We start from the raw sequence: 19,752 nt of genomic DNA on the forward strand, positions 1-19,752 counted from the left end.
GGAGCAGTGTGGGGAGTGCCCCGGGTGACAGCGACACACCAAGCACAGGGGGAAACCAGTCCAGATTGGGGTGGGTCAAGAATAATAACTGATAAATGATGTGTCATGATCTTTAGATATGACTGGGGATGAATTAGTGACAAATAGAAAACTAAGCAAATAAAAATGCAAGAGGATTACTTTCAGGGAAAAGTTCCATAGTAATCTAGTCTATGATATGACTCAGCTGTGATTATTATGACACTGCCATATTTTTAAAAAGTTTAATCACATCTTAATAATTTAACACTGAATATGATTTAACCAGATTACAATATCAGGGAGATGGGTGAGAGGAAATATATTTATGGTGGGCAGGAGGAAGAGAGGATTCAAAAGATAATGGTGGCCTGGTGCAGTGGCTCACACCTATAATCCTAGCAGGCTGAGGCCGGCGGATCGCTTGAGCCCACGAGTTCAAGACCAGCCTAGGCAACATGGCAAAACCCTGTCTCTACAAAAAAATACAAAAATTAGCTGGTCATGGTGATGCACACCAGTATTTCTAGCTACTCGGGGGTCTGATGTGGGAGAATCACCTGAGCCCGGGGAGGTCGAGGTTTCAGTAAGCCATGATTGTGCCATTGCACTCCCGCCTGAGGGAGAGTGAGACCGTCTTAAAACAAGCAAACAAACAAAAAACCATCAAGGAAAAGCATGAAAACATGTTCATATTAAGACATGGAGGTAAATACAAACAAATCAGCCAAGAGTTGGAAAGACTATCGCGAGACAAGGAAAGTGGGGTAAAGGCAGGGTAGGAGGGCTACTGTCTTTCATAATAAACCTTACGGAACAACTTGTTTTCAGTATGCGTTAACTGATTTTTCCCCCTAAGATGCAGGATATAAAACTGTTTACAAAGCTACATATTTTAGATTGATCCCCCTTCACTTTTCAGGATCTAGGTAGGGTTATAGCCAGTTTCCACTATGTGGAGAATCTGCAAGGCTGGAGATCCTGTATGGGTCCAGGGTGAACTACATCAAAAGTAGTTTTTGGGATCGAGGATGCAGTTCACTATTATTAAGTGTGATGTATTATTATTCAAAGTACTGTTTACTGTGAAAGTATGATGAATTCAGTAATGGTTATACTAAAATAACATATTTAAGTACAGAGTCAAAATATGGCTCCAGGTCTCCTTAGATAGAATACTTAAGAATTGCTAGGGACAAGGGAATTGTTTAAAATGCAGATTCCTGGGCCCCACTCCAGGCATGGGGCTTGCAGTCTTCATTTCTAACAAGATCCTTAGCTGCTGTTGAAAACTACTGCTTTCATTTGTTTTGTTTTTTTAAGAGACAGGGTCTCGCTGTCATCCAGGCTGGAGTGCAGTGGTGCAATTACAGCTCACTACAGCCTTAATCTCCTGGCCTCACGTGGTCCTCCTGCCTCAACCTCCGGGGTAGCTGGGACTGCAGGCGTCAGCTGTACTAGGCTACTTTTCAATTTTTTATAGAGATGGGGTCTTGCTTTGTTGCCCAAGTTAGTCCCAAACTCCTAGGTTCAAGTGATCCTCCCGTCTTGACCTCCCACAGTGCTGGCATTATAGGCGTGGGGCACCATGTTTGGCCTGAAGCCCTACTTTAAATGCCTATTGTATCTGACCAACTCACTGATGCTTATTCCTCAGAAGAATACCAGTTCTGTAACCTCCAAGCAGTATCATAAGACAAAGCTTATTAGAAACTCATTGACGCCAGGTTAACTAATGTGCTGGATTTTTTTTTTTCCTCCTCTTCCATTACTTGAACAATCTGTTCAACGAGCAATATTCTAAAGCCAATAATTGATCACTTTTCCTCTTGATGCTTATACTGTAGCTCATACCGTACTGAATCCCTGGCAAGACCTCTTTTTGGTTATTTGATCTTTTTAGGCTGCTTTTCCAATTTCTGTGTTTCTGTCACAATTATTCACCCTGTGTATCTCACACTCTTTACTACTACTTATGTTTCTTTAAAGACAAAGTCTTGCTCTTTTGCCCAGGCTGGAGTACAGTGGCAAGGTCATAGCTCACTGCAGCCTCACACTCCCAGGCTCAAGTGATCCTCCCACCTCAGCCTCCCAAGTAGTGAGGACTACAGGTGTGCACCACCATGCTGAATTAATTTTTAAATTTTTTTGTAGAGACAGGGTCTCACTATGTCTCGCAGGCTGGTTTTGAACTCCTCTCAATCCTCTACCTCAGCCTCCCAGAGTGCTGGAAGCAAGCCACTGTGCCCAGCTGCTGGTCACCCTTTCTACACTAAAAACTATGGATGTGTCAATCAGTGCTGAGATGCTCTGATAAGCTCCCAAGAATCTGTTTCCCCAAATCACCACAAAACTGCTTGTGTAGCCAGTATAGGAGCCAAGGAAGTTGGCCACTAGGATCCCCTGAATTACTTTTTTTTTTTTTTGAGATGCAGTCTCGCTGTCGCCCAGGCTGGAGTGCAGTGGTGCAATCTCTGCTCACTGCAACGTCCACCTTCTGGGTTCAAGTGATTCTTCTGCCTCAGCCTCCCGAGTATCTGGGACTACAGGTACACGCCACCACGCCCGGCTAATTTTTGTATTTTTTGTAGACATGGGGTTTCACCATATCGGCCAAACTCCTGACTTAGTGACTTGCCCACCCTGGCCTCCCAAAGTGCTGGGATTACATGCGTGAGCCACCGAGCCCGGCCCCTGAATTACCTATGACTTTATCAAGGGACAGGGTCACCTGCATTCTTAAAGCTGAGCTGATGACAATTCCACAAATGTTAACTGAACAAAGTGCCACACTAAGTGCCCGTGTCTGAAGATGAAAGAGACACAATCTGTGTGTTCTCGGAGCTTCTCCAAGGTGAACTCTTCTGGGGCTTAACCTGCAACTGGCCAGGAACAGCAGCTTAAACTCTCATCAATAGCTGTGCTATTTCAAAGTACTGGCATTCTCCCAGGACACCCCCCAGGGTGTCAAAATTTAGCCAAAGCAAACTCCAAATGAATACAAAGTCCTTATTTTCTCAAAGGAAAAAAACAAAACAAAACAGAACAAAAAACCCCCCAGATTTATTTAGCTTCAACATTTCCCCTGATCTAAAGAGAAAAATGTCAAAAGATACCTAGGACATATACACAAGCACCCACCCTCCAGTGAACTCAGATAACCTAAAAGAAAAAAGGGCAAAGGTCTGTTCAGCGGAGAAAATTATCTTCGTTTTTGAAAGATGTTTCCACGTCCCATTCCACGTCCTCTTCCTCTTGCAGCCACTGAAAGGGAAGAAGAGAAAACAGGAGGCCAGGTCAGTGTGGTCAGTGAATGCTCATAGCACAGAGTAGCCAGGGCCTAGGACACCAGTTAGAAGGGTTCTGAAGGGTTACCTGGTCCAACATCACCCTGGCCATGGCATTTCCGACACCCCCCGCCTTTTTGAGACAGACTCCCACTCTGTCGCCCAGGCTGGAGTGCAGTGGCATGATCTTGGCTCACTGAAACCTCTACCTCCCAGGATCAGGTGATTCTTGTGTCTCAGCCTCCTGAGTAGCTGGGGACTACAGGCGTGAGCCACAACACCTAGCTAATTTCCTGTATTTTTAGTAGAGACAGGGTTTCACCATGTTGGCCAGGCTGCTATCGAACTCCTGACCTCAGGTGATACGCCCACCTCGGCCTCCCAAAGTGTCAGGATTACAGATGTGAGCCACCACACCCGGCTGACAGCCACTGCATTTCAGAGCGGGGATGGAGGCAGAGGGGCAGGGGCTGGGGACTGGCATCAGAGCAGGAGGTAGTACCACACTCTTGCCTTCCAGTCCCACACTGCTCTCTCCAAGAGGCTGGGAGGTAGCATGCTGAGGGCAAAGAAGGTGGTCTGAGAGCTACAGAAGAGAAATCCCTGGGGCTGGCCTTGGCTGAGCTAAAAAACATAGATGTACTGAATTCATTTTTTCAATTCTGAAACAAATATACTTAAGTGTTAACATGTGTTAGATCTGGGAGAAGGGTTATTTTTTGTATTTTTTTCTGAGAAAAGAATTATTTCAGGCTAGGTACAGTGGCTCACGTCTGTAACCCCAGGACTTTGCGAGGCCAAGGCAGGCAGATCACTTGAGGTCAGAAGTTCGAGACCAGACTGGCCAACCTGGCAAAACCCCATCTCTACTGAACACACAAAAATTAGCTGCACGTGGTGGTATGCGCCTGTAATCCCAGTTACCTGGGAGGCTGAGGCAAGAGAATCACTTGAACCTAGGAGTCGGAAGAGGTCTCAGTGAGCTGAGATCGAGCCACCGCACTGCAGCCTGGGCGATGGAGACTGAGTCTCAAAAAAAAAAAAAAAAATTCACAGTAGCAAAAAGAAAACACTCTCCATATCAACAGCATGATAAGACTGTTGTTCTCCTCTGTAACCCAGGGGTTCTAGGAGAAGCCAGGGTTTGAAGGACAGATAAAATTTTTTTTTTTTTTTTTTTGAGATGGAGTCTAGCTCTGTCACTCAGGCTGGAGTGCACTAGCATAATCTTGCCTCACTGCCACCTCCACCTCCCGGGTTCAAGCGATTCTCCTGCCTCAGCCTCCCGAGTAGCTGGGACTACTGGGACCCACCACCACGCCCGGCTAATTTTTGTATTTTTAGTAAAGACAGGGTTTCACTGTGTTGGCCAGGCTGGTCTCAAACTTCTGACTTCGTGATCTGCCCACCTCAGCCTCCCAAATGCTGGGATTACAGGCATGAGCCACTGTGCCCGGCCCCTCACACTATTTTATCTTTAAACTCGAGCTCTCATCCATGGTTCCCGGCTCATAACTCCTATAGTCCTCGTGATAGTCTTTTGTTACAACGTTGGGGCACTTTAGGCCTCAGAAGCAGGACTCGGGGGACAGAATCTCTCTCTTGAAATTTCTCCTGCACCCCTTTCACCTGCCCAAGGCCAGACCCTAATCTGAGTGTGGGTCATAAGACCTCACCCCAGAGAAAGCTCCTGCCCTATACCCTGGAGGAACAGATGCTGCACAGAGAGGCCAAAAAGAGTCTGGACAGGCCTTGCGGGGTCTCCCCACCCTGTCTCTTCGTATTAGATCACACCCTTTTTGTCTAATGGCATTTCCACATGGTTGTCCATCCTTTAACCATGTCAATCCAATGAAGTCTCCATAAAAGGCCCAAGAGGACAGGGTTAGGGGAGCTTCAGGACAGCTGACCACGCGTAGCCTGACAGGAAGGTGAACAAGAACTCATCCATGTGCCGGGAAGAAACTCCATGGGGATAGAAGCTCTTGTGCTTGGGACCCTTCCAGATCTCACCCTATGCATCTCTTCATGTGGCTGTTTACTTGTAGCCTATAAAATATCCTTTGTTATAAACCAGTAAACTTAAGTATGTGATTCCCGAATTGTGTGAGCTACTCCAGCAATTAATCGAACCCAAGGAGGGAGAAGTGAGAACCCTGACTGAAGCTATTCAGATGTTCTGGAGGCCTGTGCTTATGAATAATAGTGGGGGGTGCAGGCGCAGTCTTGTGGGACTGAGCCCTCAACCTGTGGTTTTTCAGGCTATCTCCAGGTAGACAGTGTCAGAACTGAAGGACACCCAGCTGGTGTCTACTGTGGAACTGACTGCTTGCTTGGTCACAGAAGTCTTCTTTGTTGATGGTTGTGTTGTGAGAGGAGAGGAAAAACACAGTTTGACTTTTTTCCTCCCACATACATAAAACATGTATAGCAGCTACAGATACCAATGCCTTCCCTGGCTGCAAACCTTTTTTATCAACACTAAGACAGTTTCCAAGGGCCGAAATTACTTTGTGGCCTAATCTAATCAACATGACAGAACTTTTCATGAACCTAATATAAAACCAAATTAGGCTAACCAAGAAGCAAGGCCAGACTAGCGGAATGGGAAAAGGACAGTCCCACTTTTGGAATGTACTAAAAGGCGGCTTTATTTCTGAAAACGGAGCTCCACTATCAGATCTCCCTAACTACATGCAGGGTGTCCATCCATAAGACCCAGTTTTGCTAGGAAATGCGGCTGTCACACTCCACGAGTCAGCTCATGTGCTCCGGATTGTGTGCTCGGCAAACTAGACGAGGGCAAGCTGTCCCACACCTCTCACACAGAACTTCTAGAAAGAAGGGCCTCTCTGGGTGTGGTGGTTCACACTGGTAATCCCAGCCCTTTAGGAGGCTGAGGCAGGTAGACCATGTGAGGTCAGGAGTTCGAGACCAGCCTGACCAACATGGTGAAATCCCATCTCTACTAAAAATACAAAAATAAATAAATAAAATAAATTAAAAATAATTAGCTGGGCATGGCAGTGCACACCTGTAATCTCAGCTACTTCAAAGGCGGAGGCAGGAGAACTGCTTGAACCTGGGAGGCAGAAGCTGCAGTGAGCTGAGATCACGCCACCACACTCCAGCCTGGGTGATAAAGCAAGACTCTGTCTCAAAAAAATAAAATAAAAAAAGGTCCTCCTAGAAATTTATTATAGGAGATTCATCAACCCTTTCACTTAAGACAGTATTCCAGATGCAGCAAGACAGAGAAGGCCAGGCAAAGCCTCATGGCCCCACAGGATCTCTCCATGCTGCAAGGGGAAGGGGTGGCAGTGGATGTGGAGAGAGCAGAGGTCAAGCCCTCTCTGTTCCCAGGCAGTAAGAGGGCCCCTTTCTACAAGACACAAGACAAACCTGTATTTTAAAACCTGTGCATGAAGAGCACCTACCTTGGGCCTTGAGAATAGCAGCTTTTCCTCGGCCAGCCCCTGAGCCTTGGTTTTTATTTTTCATGCTCTTTAACATTGGTGCATTCTTCAGCATGTCAGGCAAAATCAGAAAGCGGATTTTGCTGCCACGGATGTATACCTGCTCCAGCTGTGCCACTCGGCCATCTCTGTATGTGACTGTGATGTTGGACATCTAGAAGGAAATCAGTGGCTAATCAATTAACAGTCAACAGCACCAGTGGTGGGGAGGGCCTTGACTGGTGGGAGGCGGAAGTCCAGAAAAGCAGACTGACATTGTGAGAAAGCTGGTGAATTACACAGCAATCATCAGTACTAACTATGTACACTAGGGACTGCACTGAGCACTTTACCTAAACAGTTCTCACAACACCTCCAGCGTGGGTATGAGCGCTCCCATTTTTTTTGAGATGGAGTTTCGCTCTTGTTGCCCAGGTTGGAGTGCAATGACGCGGTCTCGGCTCACTACAACCTCTGCCTCCCAGGTTCAAGCGATTCTCTTGCTTCAGCCTCCCGAGTAGCTGGGATTACAGGCATGCGTCACCATGTCCGGCTAATTTTGTATTTTTAGTAGAGGCGGGTTTCAACAGGTTGGTCAGGCTCGTCTCGAACTCCTGACCTCAGGTGATCTGCCCGCCTCGGCCTCCCAAAGTGTTAGGATTACAGGCGTGAGCCACTGTGCCCAGCCGAGTGCTCCCATTTTTACAGGTTAAAAAAACCAAAGCAGTTATCCAAGGTCAAACAGCAGAAATGCAGGGAACTCCAGATTCGAACCAGTTGGCCTAGCTTCAGAGCCCTGGCTGTGCAGCAAAGATGTGAAGAGCTCTTGAAGGTGCTAAACTCTAACTAAAACAGCTTCAAACTGCTGGTCCAAACTGTCTTCCCCTGCATTGCCTGGCACTCAGATTTCAAAGGCATCATGAAGGTCACGAGTATATACCAGATGTGGTTCTGACCCTCCAGAGTGCATACTCTAGAATGTGAGACAGAACCCTATAGCTTGGGTGACTAGGGACTGAGAAATGGAGGTGGTACCACAGGGCCTACACAAAGGGCCTGAAATTACTGGAGGGGTATGAGGCAACAGCTTGCACAAGGAAAAGAGCAGGCACTGGACAGGGTCATTACTTCAGATAAGAGTCAAGTTTGTCAATAGAGGAAAGATCAATAGGGTTAAGGCAGCACTTAGGAAAGATAAATGTGTCAACAAGGATAGACGGTAGGATGGACAAATGAGGAGCCTGAAGGTGAGACCAGCTTGGCATGGGAGGGTGATACCAATCTGCCAGCATCAACCTCAACAAGTACCACGTTTACAGAAAAAGCAGCTCACTGTATAAACCTTCTAAAGGGAGAGGACTATAATTTATTCAGAATGGGTCAGCCCATGTTGTAGAGAGATGGGCTGTCTCCCAGATTTCTGTCTAGCTAGATGCCATCTTATACTCATTCATTCTTTTCCTCAAGTGCTAACAGGCCACCCAGCCTCTGCTTGAACACTCAGCGAGAAAAGAACAACTATGGGCCGGGTGTGGTGGCTCATGTCTGTAATATCAACACTTTGGGAGGTCAAGGTGGGAGGATCACTTGAGCCCAGGAGTTTTGAGACCAGCCTGGGCAACACAGTGAGACCTCATCTGTACAAAAATTAGCTGGGTGTGGTGGCACGTGCCTGTAGTCCAGCTACTCGGGAAGCTGAGGTGAAAGGATCACTTGGTTCTGGGAGGTTGAGGCTGCAGGGAACTGTGATGGAGCCACTGCACCCCAGCCTGGGCCACAGAGCAAGATTCTCTCAAAAAGCAAACAAACATAACTATGCTCTGGGGCCACCCCTGTGGTATATGAGCAGTTTCTAGAGGAATGGTTTCTAGAGCTTCCACCCACTATCCCTGTTCTACCTTCAGAGGCACCAGGGCTCCAGTTTCCCATAAATCTTCTGCTCTAGGCTCCTCACTCCCAGCCTGTTATCAAATTTTCATCCAGTTCCCAAGTCCTTACCAATCCTTTTCTTCCCCTGAAGAATACCATAACCTCTAGTGCCACAAATGAACACCAGGTATGGTTAGACTACCCAAGAGAGAAACTGGATACAACTCAGGCTCACCTGAATCTGCTGACAATTGAAATGTGTTTTGGGGCTGGGTGCGGGGGTTCATGCCTATAATCCCAGCACTTTGGGAGGCCAAGGTGGGTGGATCACCTGAGGTCAGGAGTTTGAGACCAGTCTGGCAAACATGGTGAAACCCCATCTCTACTAAAAATACAAAAATTAGCTCGGTATGGTGGCAAACACCTACTTGGGAGGCTGAGGCAGGAGAAAATCACTTGAACCCAGGAGGTACAGGTTGCAGTGAGCTAAGATCACACCACTGTATTCCAGCCTGGGCAACAGAGTGAGACTCCGTCTCAAAAAAAAAAAAAAAAAACAGGTGTTTTGGAGACTGTGCCACACTCATGACTCTGTAAAATAGACCTAAAGACCTATAGGTGAGATCCAGCTCTGCCATTTGTCAGAAGTGTAACCCCAGATACATCTCCAGGCTTCTCTGAGCCTCCGTTCCCTCACCTACAAAGCTGAGGAAAATACAAGACGACAAAGCCAACATTTACTGAACACTTATTAGACATCAAGTGCTGGCCCAGGTGATTTCCCCACAGCAGCTCATGTCACCCCACAAAATCCTACAAGGTAAAGAGATGAAGTGACATAGCCATTCAGAGGCAGATCTGTCCCCAGAAATCCATGCCCTTTCCCCCTATTCTCCTGCTTGAGGTCACACCATGCTTACATGGCCTGGCTGGAGTTTGAACCCAGTTCTGTCTAACTCACACTCTTAACCACTGCATCTGATCACACCTCCTGAAATTGTTAAAAAGTAAACTAGGCCAGGCGCAATGGTTCATGCCTGTAATCCCAGCACTTTCGGAGGCCAAGGTGGGAGGACTGCTTGAGGTCAGGAGTTTGAGACCAGCCTGGGAAACATAGCAAGAACCCATCTCTACAAAAATTTTTAACAATTAGCCAGGTGTGGTGGTGCATGCCTGCAGTCCCAGCTACTTGGGAGGCTGAGGTGGGAGGATGGCTGGAGCCCAGGAGTTCAAGGGTACAGTGAGCTATGATTACAATACTGCATTCCAGCCTGGGCAACAGAGTAAGACCCTGTCAAAAAACAAACAAACAAACAAACCAAAGTAAACAAGCTAAAGTATGTCTAAATGCTGTCTCTATTGCCTAACACACAATAGAGACTCAGTAAATGCTAAATCTGATTGACAGTTAAAATGTGTTTTGGGAGTTGTGCCACTGCTAAGCCATACTCCCTCCAGCACATAGGGGCACATCTCACTCCTTTCCTGACAGAAGCCGTTGCATAAGTCCAACAAGACTTAATCTAGGCATTTCCATAAATGAACTATGTCCTGGCTGAAGCAGGAGAGTCCAGTGTCATCTGACTCCTATTTTAACCCTAACAATCAGGCTCACTACTGCTCTCGCTTTCCCTGCAGCAATGGCTGAGAACAGCTTGCTGTGGACAAAACCCCACAGTCGGCCAGGCGCGGTGGCTCACGCCTGTAATCCCAGCACTTTGGGAGGCCGAGGCGGGCGGATCACAAGGTCAGGAGATCAAGACCACGGTGAAACCCCGTCTCTACTAAAAATTACAAAAAATAAGCCGGGCGCGGTTGTGGGCGCCTGTAGTCCCAGCTACTCGGGAGGCTGAGGCAGGAGAATGGCGTGAACCCGGGAGGCGGAGCTTGCAGTGAGCCGAGATCGCGCCACTGCACTCCAGCCTGGGCGACAGAGCGAGACTCCGTCTCAAAAAAAAAAAAAAACCCCCACAGTCTAACGACACACACGCCTGCTAGAGCTTGCTAATAAGCCTGAGCTGTGTTTGTATGAGAAGCCAAAGGCAGCAACTTTTGAATGAACCAGATCTTAATCAAATCCAGGCAGGAAAACCCAGTTTAATCAACTTTCCTCAACAGCCACAATGAAACACAGATGGTATAAGCCAGGTACTCAACTGAAATGACATCCTGAGTGGGAGAGAGAGAGAGAATTTTTGTAGCACAAAGCGATGGGACTTTCTTAGATACCTAGGGCCAAGATGGAGAAAGTTAGCTCCAGGACTGTGAAGGTGCGTTGGGGTGTCTCAGGCATGTCAATACACCAGAAATGCATTCTTTAGGACAATTTCACACATAAACAAAGGCAGAGGCACTTGGTTGCCACTGCTATAATAGGAATACCAACCGATGCCATCTACCTATCTTTGTTCTTAGGAAATACAAAAGTATTATGGGGTAGAGGAGTATGATGAATGCAATCCACTCACAAACAGTACAGGGAGAAAAGTATATGATAAGTTTAAAAAACTGGTTTTCCTTCAACCTAGAGGGCTAGGTGTCTAAAGAAATTCAACCACATTGAATTCAGAGATTTCAAAAACTTTCCTAGCAATAGTTATGGGCAATTTTCTGATCCAATCATGTGAGAGCTTCTTTCGGGTTCTCATTTTTATACAGTGACACAATACTATATTCCATACAGAGACCATTTTTCCAAAGACGGCTATTATGCCACAGCCAAGAAAACAGATTTCAAACAGTCCCATCAGCGATTGGGTGGTCATGTCAAAGCCCCAAAAGCACAACGTCTGCCTGTGCAGAGTTCTGCACCACATTCGCCCATCAAAACTTCTAAGAATTGGCCGGGCGCGGTGGCTCAAGCCTGTAATCCCAGCACTCTGGGAGGCCGAGGCGGGCGGATCACGAGGTCAGGAGATCGAGACCATCCTGGCTAACACGGTGAAACCCCGTCTCTACTAAAAAAAAAAAATACAAAAAAAAACTAGCCGGGCAAGGTGGCGGGCGCCTGTAGTCCCAGCTATTCGGGAGGCTGAGGCAGGAGAATGGCGTAAACCCGGGAGGCGGAGCTTGCAGTGAGCTGAGATCCGGCCACTGCACTCCAGCCCGGGCGACAGAGCGAAACTCCGTCTCAAAAAAAAAAAAAAAAAAAAAAAACTTCTAAGAATTAAGTCACATTGAATGTAGTGAAATGGGTTTGACCATTACTCTCTGTATTTGCTTGTATCATTTATAATTTGGTTCCATTTTTATAAAATTGGGGACATATTTTGGAGTCTTGTTATTTTTCTCACTTACGCCAACAGTATTTTGACAGACATGCCATATCCTGCAGCACTGGTGACCAGTGCTTGGCTTGCAGCTTGTTGGAACGAGGAGAACAAAAGCTCCCTGCCTTCCCAGCTTAACCTCAGATGCACACCCTATGACCATTTCAGGGACCTCATCCTGAGTTTCATATTACATATTTCCTTTTCTTCCTTAAAAAAAAAAAAATTATATATATGAGACAGGGTCTCACTATGTTGCCCAGGCTGGTCCCGAACTCTTGGGCTCAAGTGATCCTCCTGGCCCAGCCTCCCAAAGTGCTGGGGTTACAGGCATGAGCCAATACGCCTGGCCATATTTTACATTTTCAAATGTCAAAAACATTGCTAAGATAACAGGATACCTTAAAACTACTTGAGGGACCATAAAAGACAGTGTATTTTGTACAGGGATGTTGTCGAGGATATCATGTAATAGTGTCTCCTGTATCTGACTGCCAGGGAAATCCACACGATTGCTATTTTAACTTAAGAACACTGGCCGGGCACGGTGGCTCACACCTGTAATCCCAGCACTTTGGGATGCCGAGGTGGGTGGATCACGAGGTCAGGAGATTGAGACCATCCTGGCTAACACAGTGAAACCCTGTCTCTACTAAAAAAATCAAAAAAAAAAAAATTAGCCGGACGTGGTGGCGGGCACCTGTAGTCCCAGCTACTCAGGGGGCAGAGGCAGGACAATGGCATCAACCTGGGAGGCAGAGCTTGCAGTCAGCTGAGATTGCACCACTGCACTCCAGCCTGGGCAACAGTCCATCTCAAAAACAAAAACAAAAAAGAACGCTACGCTTTTTGGAACTGATGATCTTCCCTGCTTAAGCTTACACTGGAATGTAACTTGATTCAATGTACAGGGATTCAGGTTTACATTTCTGGATACTGACTGCTTGGCTTCATTTTATGTTCTACCCCAGCTTACCTGCACCATGATCTAAATATCTACTTTTATCCTGACATAAATTTTTTTAGAGATAGGGTCTTGCTCTGTCACCCGGGCTGGAGTGCAGTGGTGCAACCAGAGCTTACTGCAGCCTGAACTGCTGGGTGGACTCAAGTGATCCTTTTTGCCTCAGTCTATGGACTAGCTGGACTATAGGCATAAGCCATCACATCCAGATTATTTATTTGTTTATTTATTATTTTTGGAGACAGAGTCTCACTCTGTCACCCAGGCTGGAGTGCAGTGGCACGATTAGTTGGGACTACAGGTGCCCACCACCACACCTGGCTCCTTTTTTTGTATTTTTTTTTAATAGAGACGAGGTTTCACTGTGTTAGCCAGGATGGTCTCGATCTCCTGACCTTGTGATCCGCCCGCCTTGGCCTCCCAAAGTGCTGGGATTACAGGCGTGAGCCACCGCGCCCGGCCCCACATCCAGATAATTTTTAAACCTTTTTTGCTTTTTGGAAGAGACAGGGTCTAACTATTTCTGAAAGGGGATAGAATAAAAAGTAAATACTAAAACCCCAAAACAGGGCAGGTGTGGCTCAGGCCTGTAATTCCAATACTTTAGGAGGCCAAGGTGGGAGGATGGCTTAAGTCCAGGAGTGCAAGACTAGCCTGAGCAACAAAGTGAGATCCTCTATTTATCTTTTCCAAATCTTTGTGGTGTGCGTTTGTGTGTGTGTGTGTGTGTGTGTGAGACCAGGTCTCACTCCGTCGCCCAGGCTGGAGTACAGTGGCACCATCATAGCTCACTGCAGCCTTGACATCCTGGGCTCAAGTAATCCTCCCACCTCAGCCTCCACCTGAATGGCTCGGACTACAGGCGTGTGCCACCACACCCTTATTTTATTTTATTTTTTATTTTATATGTCATGTTATGTTATGTATGTTATTTATGTTATGTTATGTTATGTTATGTTATGTTATGTTAGAGACAAGGTCTTGTCATGTTGCCCAGGTTGATCTTGAATTCCTGGGCTCAAGTGATCCTCCTGCCTCAGCTTCTCAAAGTATTGGGATTATAGGAGTAGCCACCACATTTGGTCCCACTCCACTTTTATAACAGAAAATGTTATTGAAGAAGCAAGGGAAAGTGCTAAGAGGATGTTCTCATTCCCAAAAGGCAGAATGATTGGATCTGGGAAGGACAGACAGTACGGGGCACTGCAGGAGCCATAAGTCTCACAGCCTGAGATATGCTGAACAAACTAAACTGTGCTCAGTGTTCATCCACTGCCAGCTTTAGCTACACCACAGTCTGCTGGCTCTTATTCAATGTGCCTAGGTTTTGGTAGATCCAGTGAAGCCTCTACATCCTGTTATGGGCTAAAAAAATCCATTGTTGAAGTCCTAATACCCAGCACCTCAGAATGTGATCATATTTAGAGACAAAAAATCTTTACAGGCCAGATGTGGTGGCTCATGCCTGTAATTCCAGCAGTGTGAGAGACCAAGGCAGGAGGATCCTTGTGGCCAGGAGTTTGAAACCGGCCTGAAAAACATATCAAGACTCCATCTCTACAAAGAAATTTAAAAATTAGCTAGGTGTGGTGGTGCACATTGGTAGCCCTGGATACTTAGAGGGCTGAAGTGAATAGATCTCTTGAGCCCAGAAGTGCAAGGCTGCCATGAGTTATGATCAAACCACTGCACCCCAGCCTGGTCAACAGAGCCAAGGCTTAATCTCCAAAGAAGAAAAAGAAAAAGAAGAAAAGAAAAGAAAAGAAAAGAAAAGAAAAGAAAAGAAAAAAGGCTGGGTGCAGTGGCTCACGCCTGTAATCCTAGCACTTTGGGAGGCCAAGGTGGGCAGACTGCCTGAGCTCAGGAGTTAGAGACCAGCCTGGGCAACATGATGAGACTCCGTCTGTATTAAAAATACAAAAAAATATTAAAATTAGTGGGGTATGGCAGCCCATGCCTGTAATCCCAGCTACTTGGGAGGCTGAGGCAAGAGAATTGCTTGAACCCAGGAAGGTGGAGGTTGTAGTGCACTGAGATCGTGCCACTGCACTCCTGCCTGGACGACAGAGCAAGATTCTGTCTCAAAAGAAAAGAAAAAAAAAAAAAAGGGCTGGGCGCAGTGGCTCACGCCTGTAATCCTAGCACTTGGGAGGTTGAGGCGGGTGGATTGCCTGAGCTCAGGAGTTCGAGACCAGCTTGGGCAACACAGAGAAACCCTATCTCTACTAAAAATACAAAAAATTAGCCGGGCATAGTCCCAGCTACTTGGGAGGCTGAGGCATGAGAACTGCTTGAACCCGGGAGGCAGAGGTTGCAGTGAGTTGAGATTGTGCCACTGCACTCCAGCCTGGACAACAGAGTGAGACTCTGTCTCACAAAAAAAAAAAAAAAAAAAAAAAAGGCAAGCCGGGCATGGTGGCTCACATCTGTAGTCCCAGCACTTTGGGAGGCTGAGACAAGTGGACTACAAGGTCAGGAGTTCGAGACCAGCCTGGCCAATATGGTGAAACCCGTCTCTACTAAAAATACAAAAATTAGCTGACATGGTGGCAGGTGCCTGTAGTCTCAGCTACTTGGGAGGCTGAGGCAGGAGAATCGCTTGAACCTGGAAGGCGGAGGTTGCAGTGAGCCAAGATCGCGCCACTGCACTCCAGCCTGGGCGACAGAGCAAGGCTCCATCTCAAAAAAAAAAAAAAAAAAAAAAAAAACTTTATTTAAAAAAAAACTTTATGTTAAGAAAAGTCATTAGAGTGGGCCCTATTTCTACATGCCTGGTATCCTTATAAGAAGAGATCTAGACAGAAACACTACAGAGTGAAGACCAAGTGAAGACACAGGGAGAAGAGAGCCATCTATAAGTAAGGAGAGAGGCCTGGAACAGATCCTTCCTTCACATCCCTCAGAAGAAATCAGCCTTGCCAACACCTTGATCTCAGACTTCCAGCCTTCAGATCTAGGAGAAAACAAATTTGTGTTGTCTAAGCTGCCCAATCTGTGAAACTTTGTTATTGGCAGCACTAGCATACAAATACAAGCAGGGAGGCAGGTGGCTGCCCCCCCACCATTGGTCAGGCATGTGACATGCATCTACTCATTTCTTCCGCACTATGGTTCCTTCTGAAGCCAAGGAGCTATTTTTATCCCTGACTTAGAAGAGGGACCAGAGGACGAAGGAGGTCCAAAGCTCACCCCAAGTCACCCTAGGTGGCAGGCTGCAAGCTGATTCCAGGTCTGTCTGACTCCAAGTTCTGTGCACTTTGTGTCACGTGGACTGCATCTCTGAATGGCCACCGAGGTTATCTGGTTAGACACCTTCATGTTATGGATGGGATGACAAAGGCCCTGGAAACCCAGCAGGTTGTCCAAATACATATAGCTAGATGACAAACCCATTAAGATTCACTAACCCAAGTCCTGCATTCTCCTTACCAAATTAAAGTACCTTAAAGTGGATGAGCATGCCTTAAGCCAGAGGTCTGGATATATGAAAGAGAGATGATAAACCTATCTACTGTCAATAGATAAACTGATCTATTGACAATGATGCAATAAACCTGAGTCACCAGAGGTCTACTTCTCTGCATCCAGGGAACTGACCAAGCTTGTCAACCTCGCAGGAAGATGATAGACGCTCAAAGCTACAGAAAAATCACAAATAAATGAATGGCGCAAACCAATAGATGGTCAGGATACCTGACCGTGGTGTAAGACGCTTTACCTCTCTGACCTTCTCATCTGGAAAAAAGCAGTAAACACCATACGTTGAACACTTACAGTATGTGAGGCACCGAGCAGCTATTGCACACATATAGCTCATCTGATCTTTGTAAAAGTCCTGGGGGTGTGGATATTATCCCTGTGGCAGTCTTAAGGGTGTGCTGCTCAGATCTCCCTCCAAAAGAAAACAGGCTATGAGGAGTGAAGGCAGCCGACAATCTCCATCTTTGCAGTCCACCATGGCATTCAACTTGGGGAGAGAGGCTGTCTCCCCAGGCTGCCAGCCAATGGAATGAACACACCAGGGGTGCCAGTCTGCCCATTTCTGCCCCATGTTAGACTCTTCTAATGAGCAATCACTGCCTTGCTGAGACTTCCTCAAAACTACACTGTAGTCTAAGGTTCTTCCTGCTCAATCCTCCTTCTTTCCCCTCTCGTTTCACCAGTCAGACCAGCATCACGGACTGAAAATTTCCCTGCCTACTACTGTTTCCTTGTTCCTTTATCCTTTATTGTCATTTCCCCCAATAAATACCTTGCATAATTCTGTCTTGGCATCTACATCAAAGAACCCAAAATAATAACACTCCCGTTTTACAGATGAGAAAACTGAGTGATTAATACATCTAAGGTCATATAATTAGGAATCAAACCCACATCTCTCTCTGACTCCCAAGTCCAAGTTCTTAACCAATGGTTTAAAGAACAAAGAAAGTGTGAAGATACAACTGAAAAACAATGCTATAAAAATTCAGATGACTATGCAAAAGGCAAAGCTGCGCCATGAGAAGGACACCGTATCAAGAAACTACTCCATTATTTACTATCAGAGTGATGAGTCCTTTAATCTCATTCTCCCTATTTTATGGATGACAAGACTACCACCAAACCTGCTTACCTCACAAGGTAGTTGCAATAATCAAATGAGACTCCTCCTCCAAGAGAAAAGGGAAACAAACACAGTATGTGAGAAGATTCTCCTAACTGCAAAGCAAGTGGAGGCAAATGGATAATGGCTCTGAACCTGAAGGATTCTACTGAAGGAACTTCTCCCAAACAGGTCCCCAAATTTGGGGATGGAAAAAACAAAAAAGGCGAAGTAAAATATTCCAAATCTCCAAATGGCTTTTCTGCCTCAAGACTATGTGTTTTGTTCATGCCCACATCCCCAGAGCCTATAACAGCACCTGACTGGTATGTGTTAGGCACTCAGGAAATCATTGCTGAATGAGAACAATTTACAGAAGACCCCCAACCCACACCTTTCTGTCCTTCAAGACACAGGGCCATTCCTCCCACACAGCCTCACATGCAAAGCAGAATACCTGGCAGTTCATGTTGTCCTCTGCTTCAATGAGCTTCCCCCGATATACCTCACCGGTGTTCGTCTCACATGTCACAATGTGGCCCTCGGCCTCGTGCAGCACTTTAATTGGCACACCAATAGACATCTTGGCAGGAAGAGAGCTCTACAGTGAAAGAGACAACAGTCAGTTCATCTTTCAGAGTCTGAGAAGGCATGCGGCACACGTCATGCCTCCTTCAAGGCCTGGCACTCCATAAAACTTAGCAAAAACGCCAAAGCTGCATTTTCTATCAAAGAAAAAGAAAAAAGAAAGCTCAGCTCCTGGCTTGGAGGAAACTATCTGGCAAATATGTGCAAGATGTCGGGTGAGGAGGAATGGTGGGGTGGACAGAAGTAAAAATAGGAATGAAAAGAGAGCATCTCCCATCGACCATGTGTCCCTGCTACCCTATGTCCCTTAATCTTCAGCTAAAGGACCATTAGCGAATACTGTGTGTGTAGGGGAGGGGGATTGGAATGTTAATCTGTTGCACTGTTATTTGTCAACCCTTAATTGTAGATTATTATATTTTGAGAATCATAACACAGGCCTGAGCTGTCCAATACAGTAGCTCATGTCCACATGTAGCTATTTAAATTAAACTTAACTAAAACACAATAGAATTAAAATAAAAAACCCAGTCCCTCAATCCCAGTGGCCATATTCCAAGTGCTCAACAGCTACATGTAGCTGGTGGCTACCCTACGGAAGGAGCAGATACAGACCTAAGGACCATGCATATCTAGGAGAGGAGACTGTACTTTTAATGCAGCTCTTTAACCCTTCCCTTACTTTACCATCAAGGATATTGAGAAAATATCGAAGTGACAACGTGCTATATGCAGGAAATGCCCGTCATGGAGGAAAATAAGGGAAAGCACCTGACTTGACCTAATTAAAAGCATCAAGTAGTGAACTTTTTATTGACATGAGCGACGACTCAAAGTTGGAACCTAAGTGCACCTAAGACAGGAGAACATGAGGTTGAAAAGACAGGCTCCTTTGGTGAGGATCCCTGGCTTTCAGCCTTAGGAGCCTAGATTTTATGCTGAAGATAGTGGGGAACCACTGCAAAATTATAGGTAAAGAATGACACAATGAAAAGGTAGCAGCATTTATTTACAAAATGGATCTAACGTAAGGTTTAGAAGCAGAGAAACTTGTTAAAATTTCTGCAACAGTTAAAACTGCTGCAACAGTGTGGAAAGCATGACGGGACCACTGCCTGAAAGGGAGCTGGGGGCAGACATGCAAAGAACTTTTTAAAAAATGACCGGCTGGGCGCGATGGCTCACGCCCGTAGTCCCAACACTTTTGAAGGACGAAGCCGGTGGATCCCTTGAGCCCAGGAGTTCGAGACCAGCCAGGGTAACATGGTGAAACCGTCTCTACTTTAAAAAAAAAAAAAAAAAAAACCCTCATAGGATTTGACTTCAAGATTCAAAAAACTCATAGGAAATAACTTCAAGATTACTGCCTGGAAACTTTGAAAAACACTCACCTGGAGAGATACAGAATGTAAGAAGCATGCACATTGAGGGAGCAGCTAATGAACTTACTTCCAGGCGCTAGTGAGGCGACGCTGATGTTTGGGTGGTCCAAACTTCCCGCTTTCTTCCCTCCCCGAATCCCGCAGAGTTCATGCATTGAGTCTTTCTCCAGCCCCCGGCCCCTCACAGGCACCTCGACCTCCCCTCGCCCGTCCCCAGCCTCACCGGTTCTGGCCTACTTTTCCTTCTCTTCGGTGCACGGCGAAAGCCGCTACGGCGAAGGCGTGAATCAAGAGAATGGCGGGCCCAGCTCCCAGAATTCCACTCGTTCCCAAAA

At 46.3% G+C, this 19,752-nt stretch overlaps 1 protein-coding gene across 1 annotated transcript; it reads right to left on the bottom strand.

The window, feature by feature from the left end:
* Positions 1–3,061: 3,061 nt before the first annotated feature.
* Positions 3,062–19,729, bottom strand: SNRPD3 (small nuclear ribonucleoprotein D3 polypeptide). The gene is made up of 4 exons (XM_045364416.2): positions 19,641–19,729; positions 17,905–18,048; positions 6,743–6,935; positions 3,062–3,282 (listed from the first exon to the last, which is right to left on the bottom strand). Exons 2-4 carry the CDS (start codon positions 18,028–18,030, stop codon positions 3,221–3,223), a joined length of 381 nt encoding a protein of 126 aa, XP_045220351.1. The 5' UTR covers positions 18,031–18,048; positions 19,641–19,729; the 3' UTR covers positions 3,062–3,220.
* Between the last annotated feature and the right edge of the window lie 23 nt (positions 19,730–19,752).

This window comes from Macaca fascicularis, chromosome 10, assembly GCF_037993035.2.
Source record: "Macaca fascicularis isolate 582-1 chromosome 10, T2T-MFA8v1.1".
NCBI classification, from domain to species: domain Eukaryota; kingdom Metazoa; phylum Chordata; class Mammalia; order Primates; family Cercopithecidae; genus Macaca; species Macaca fascicularis.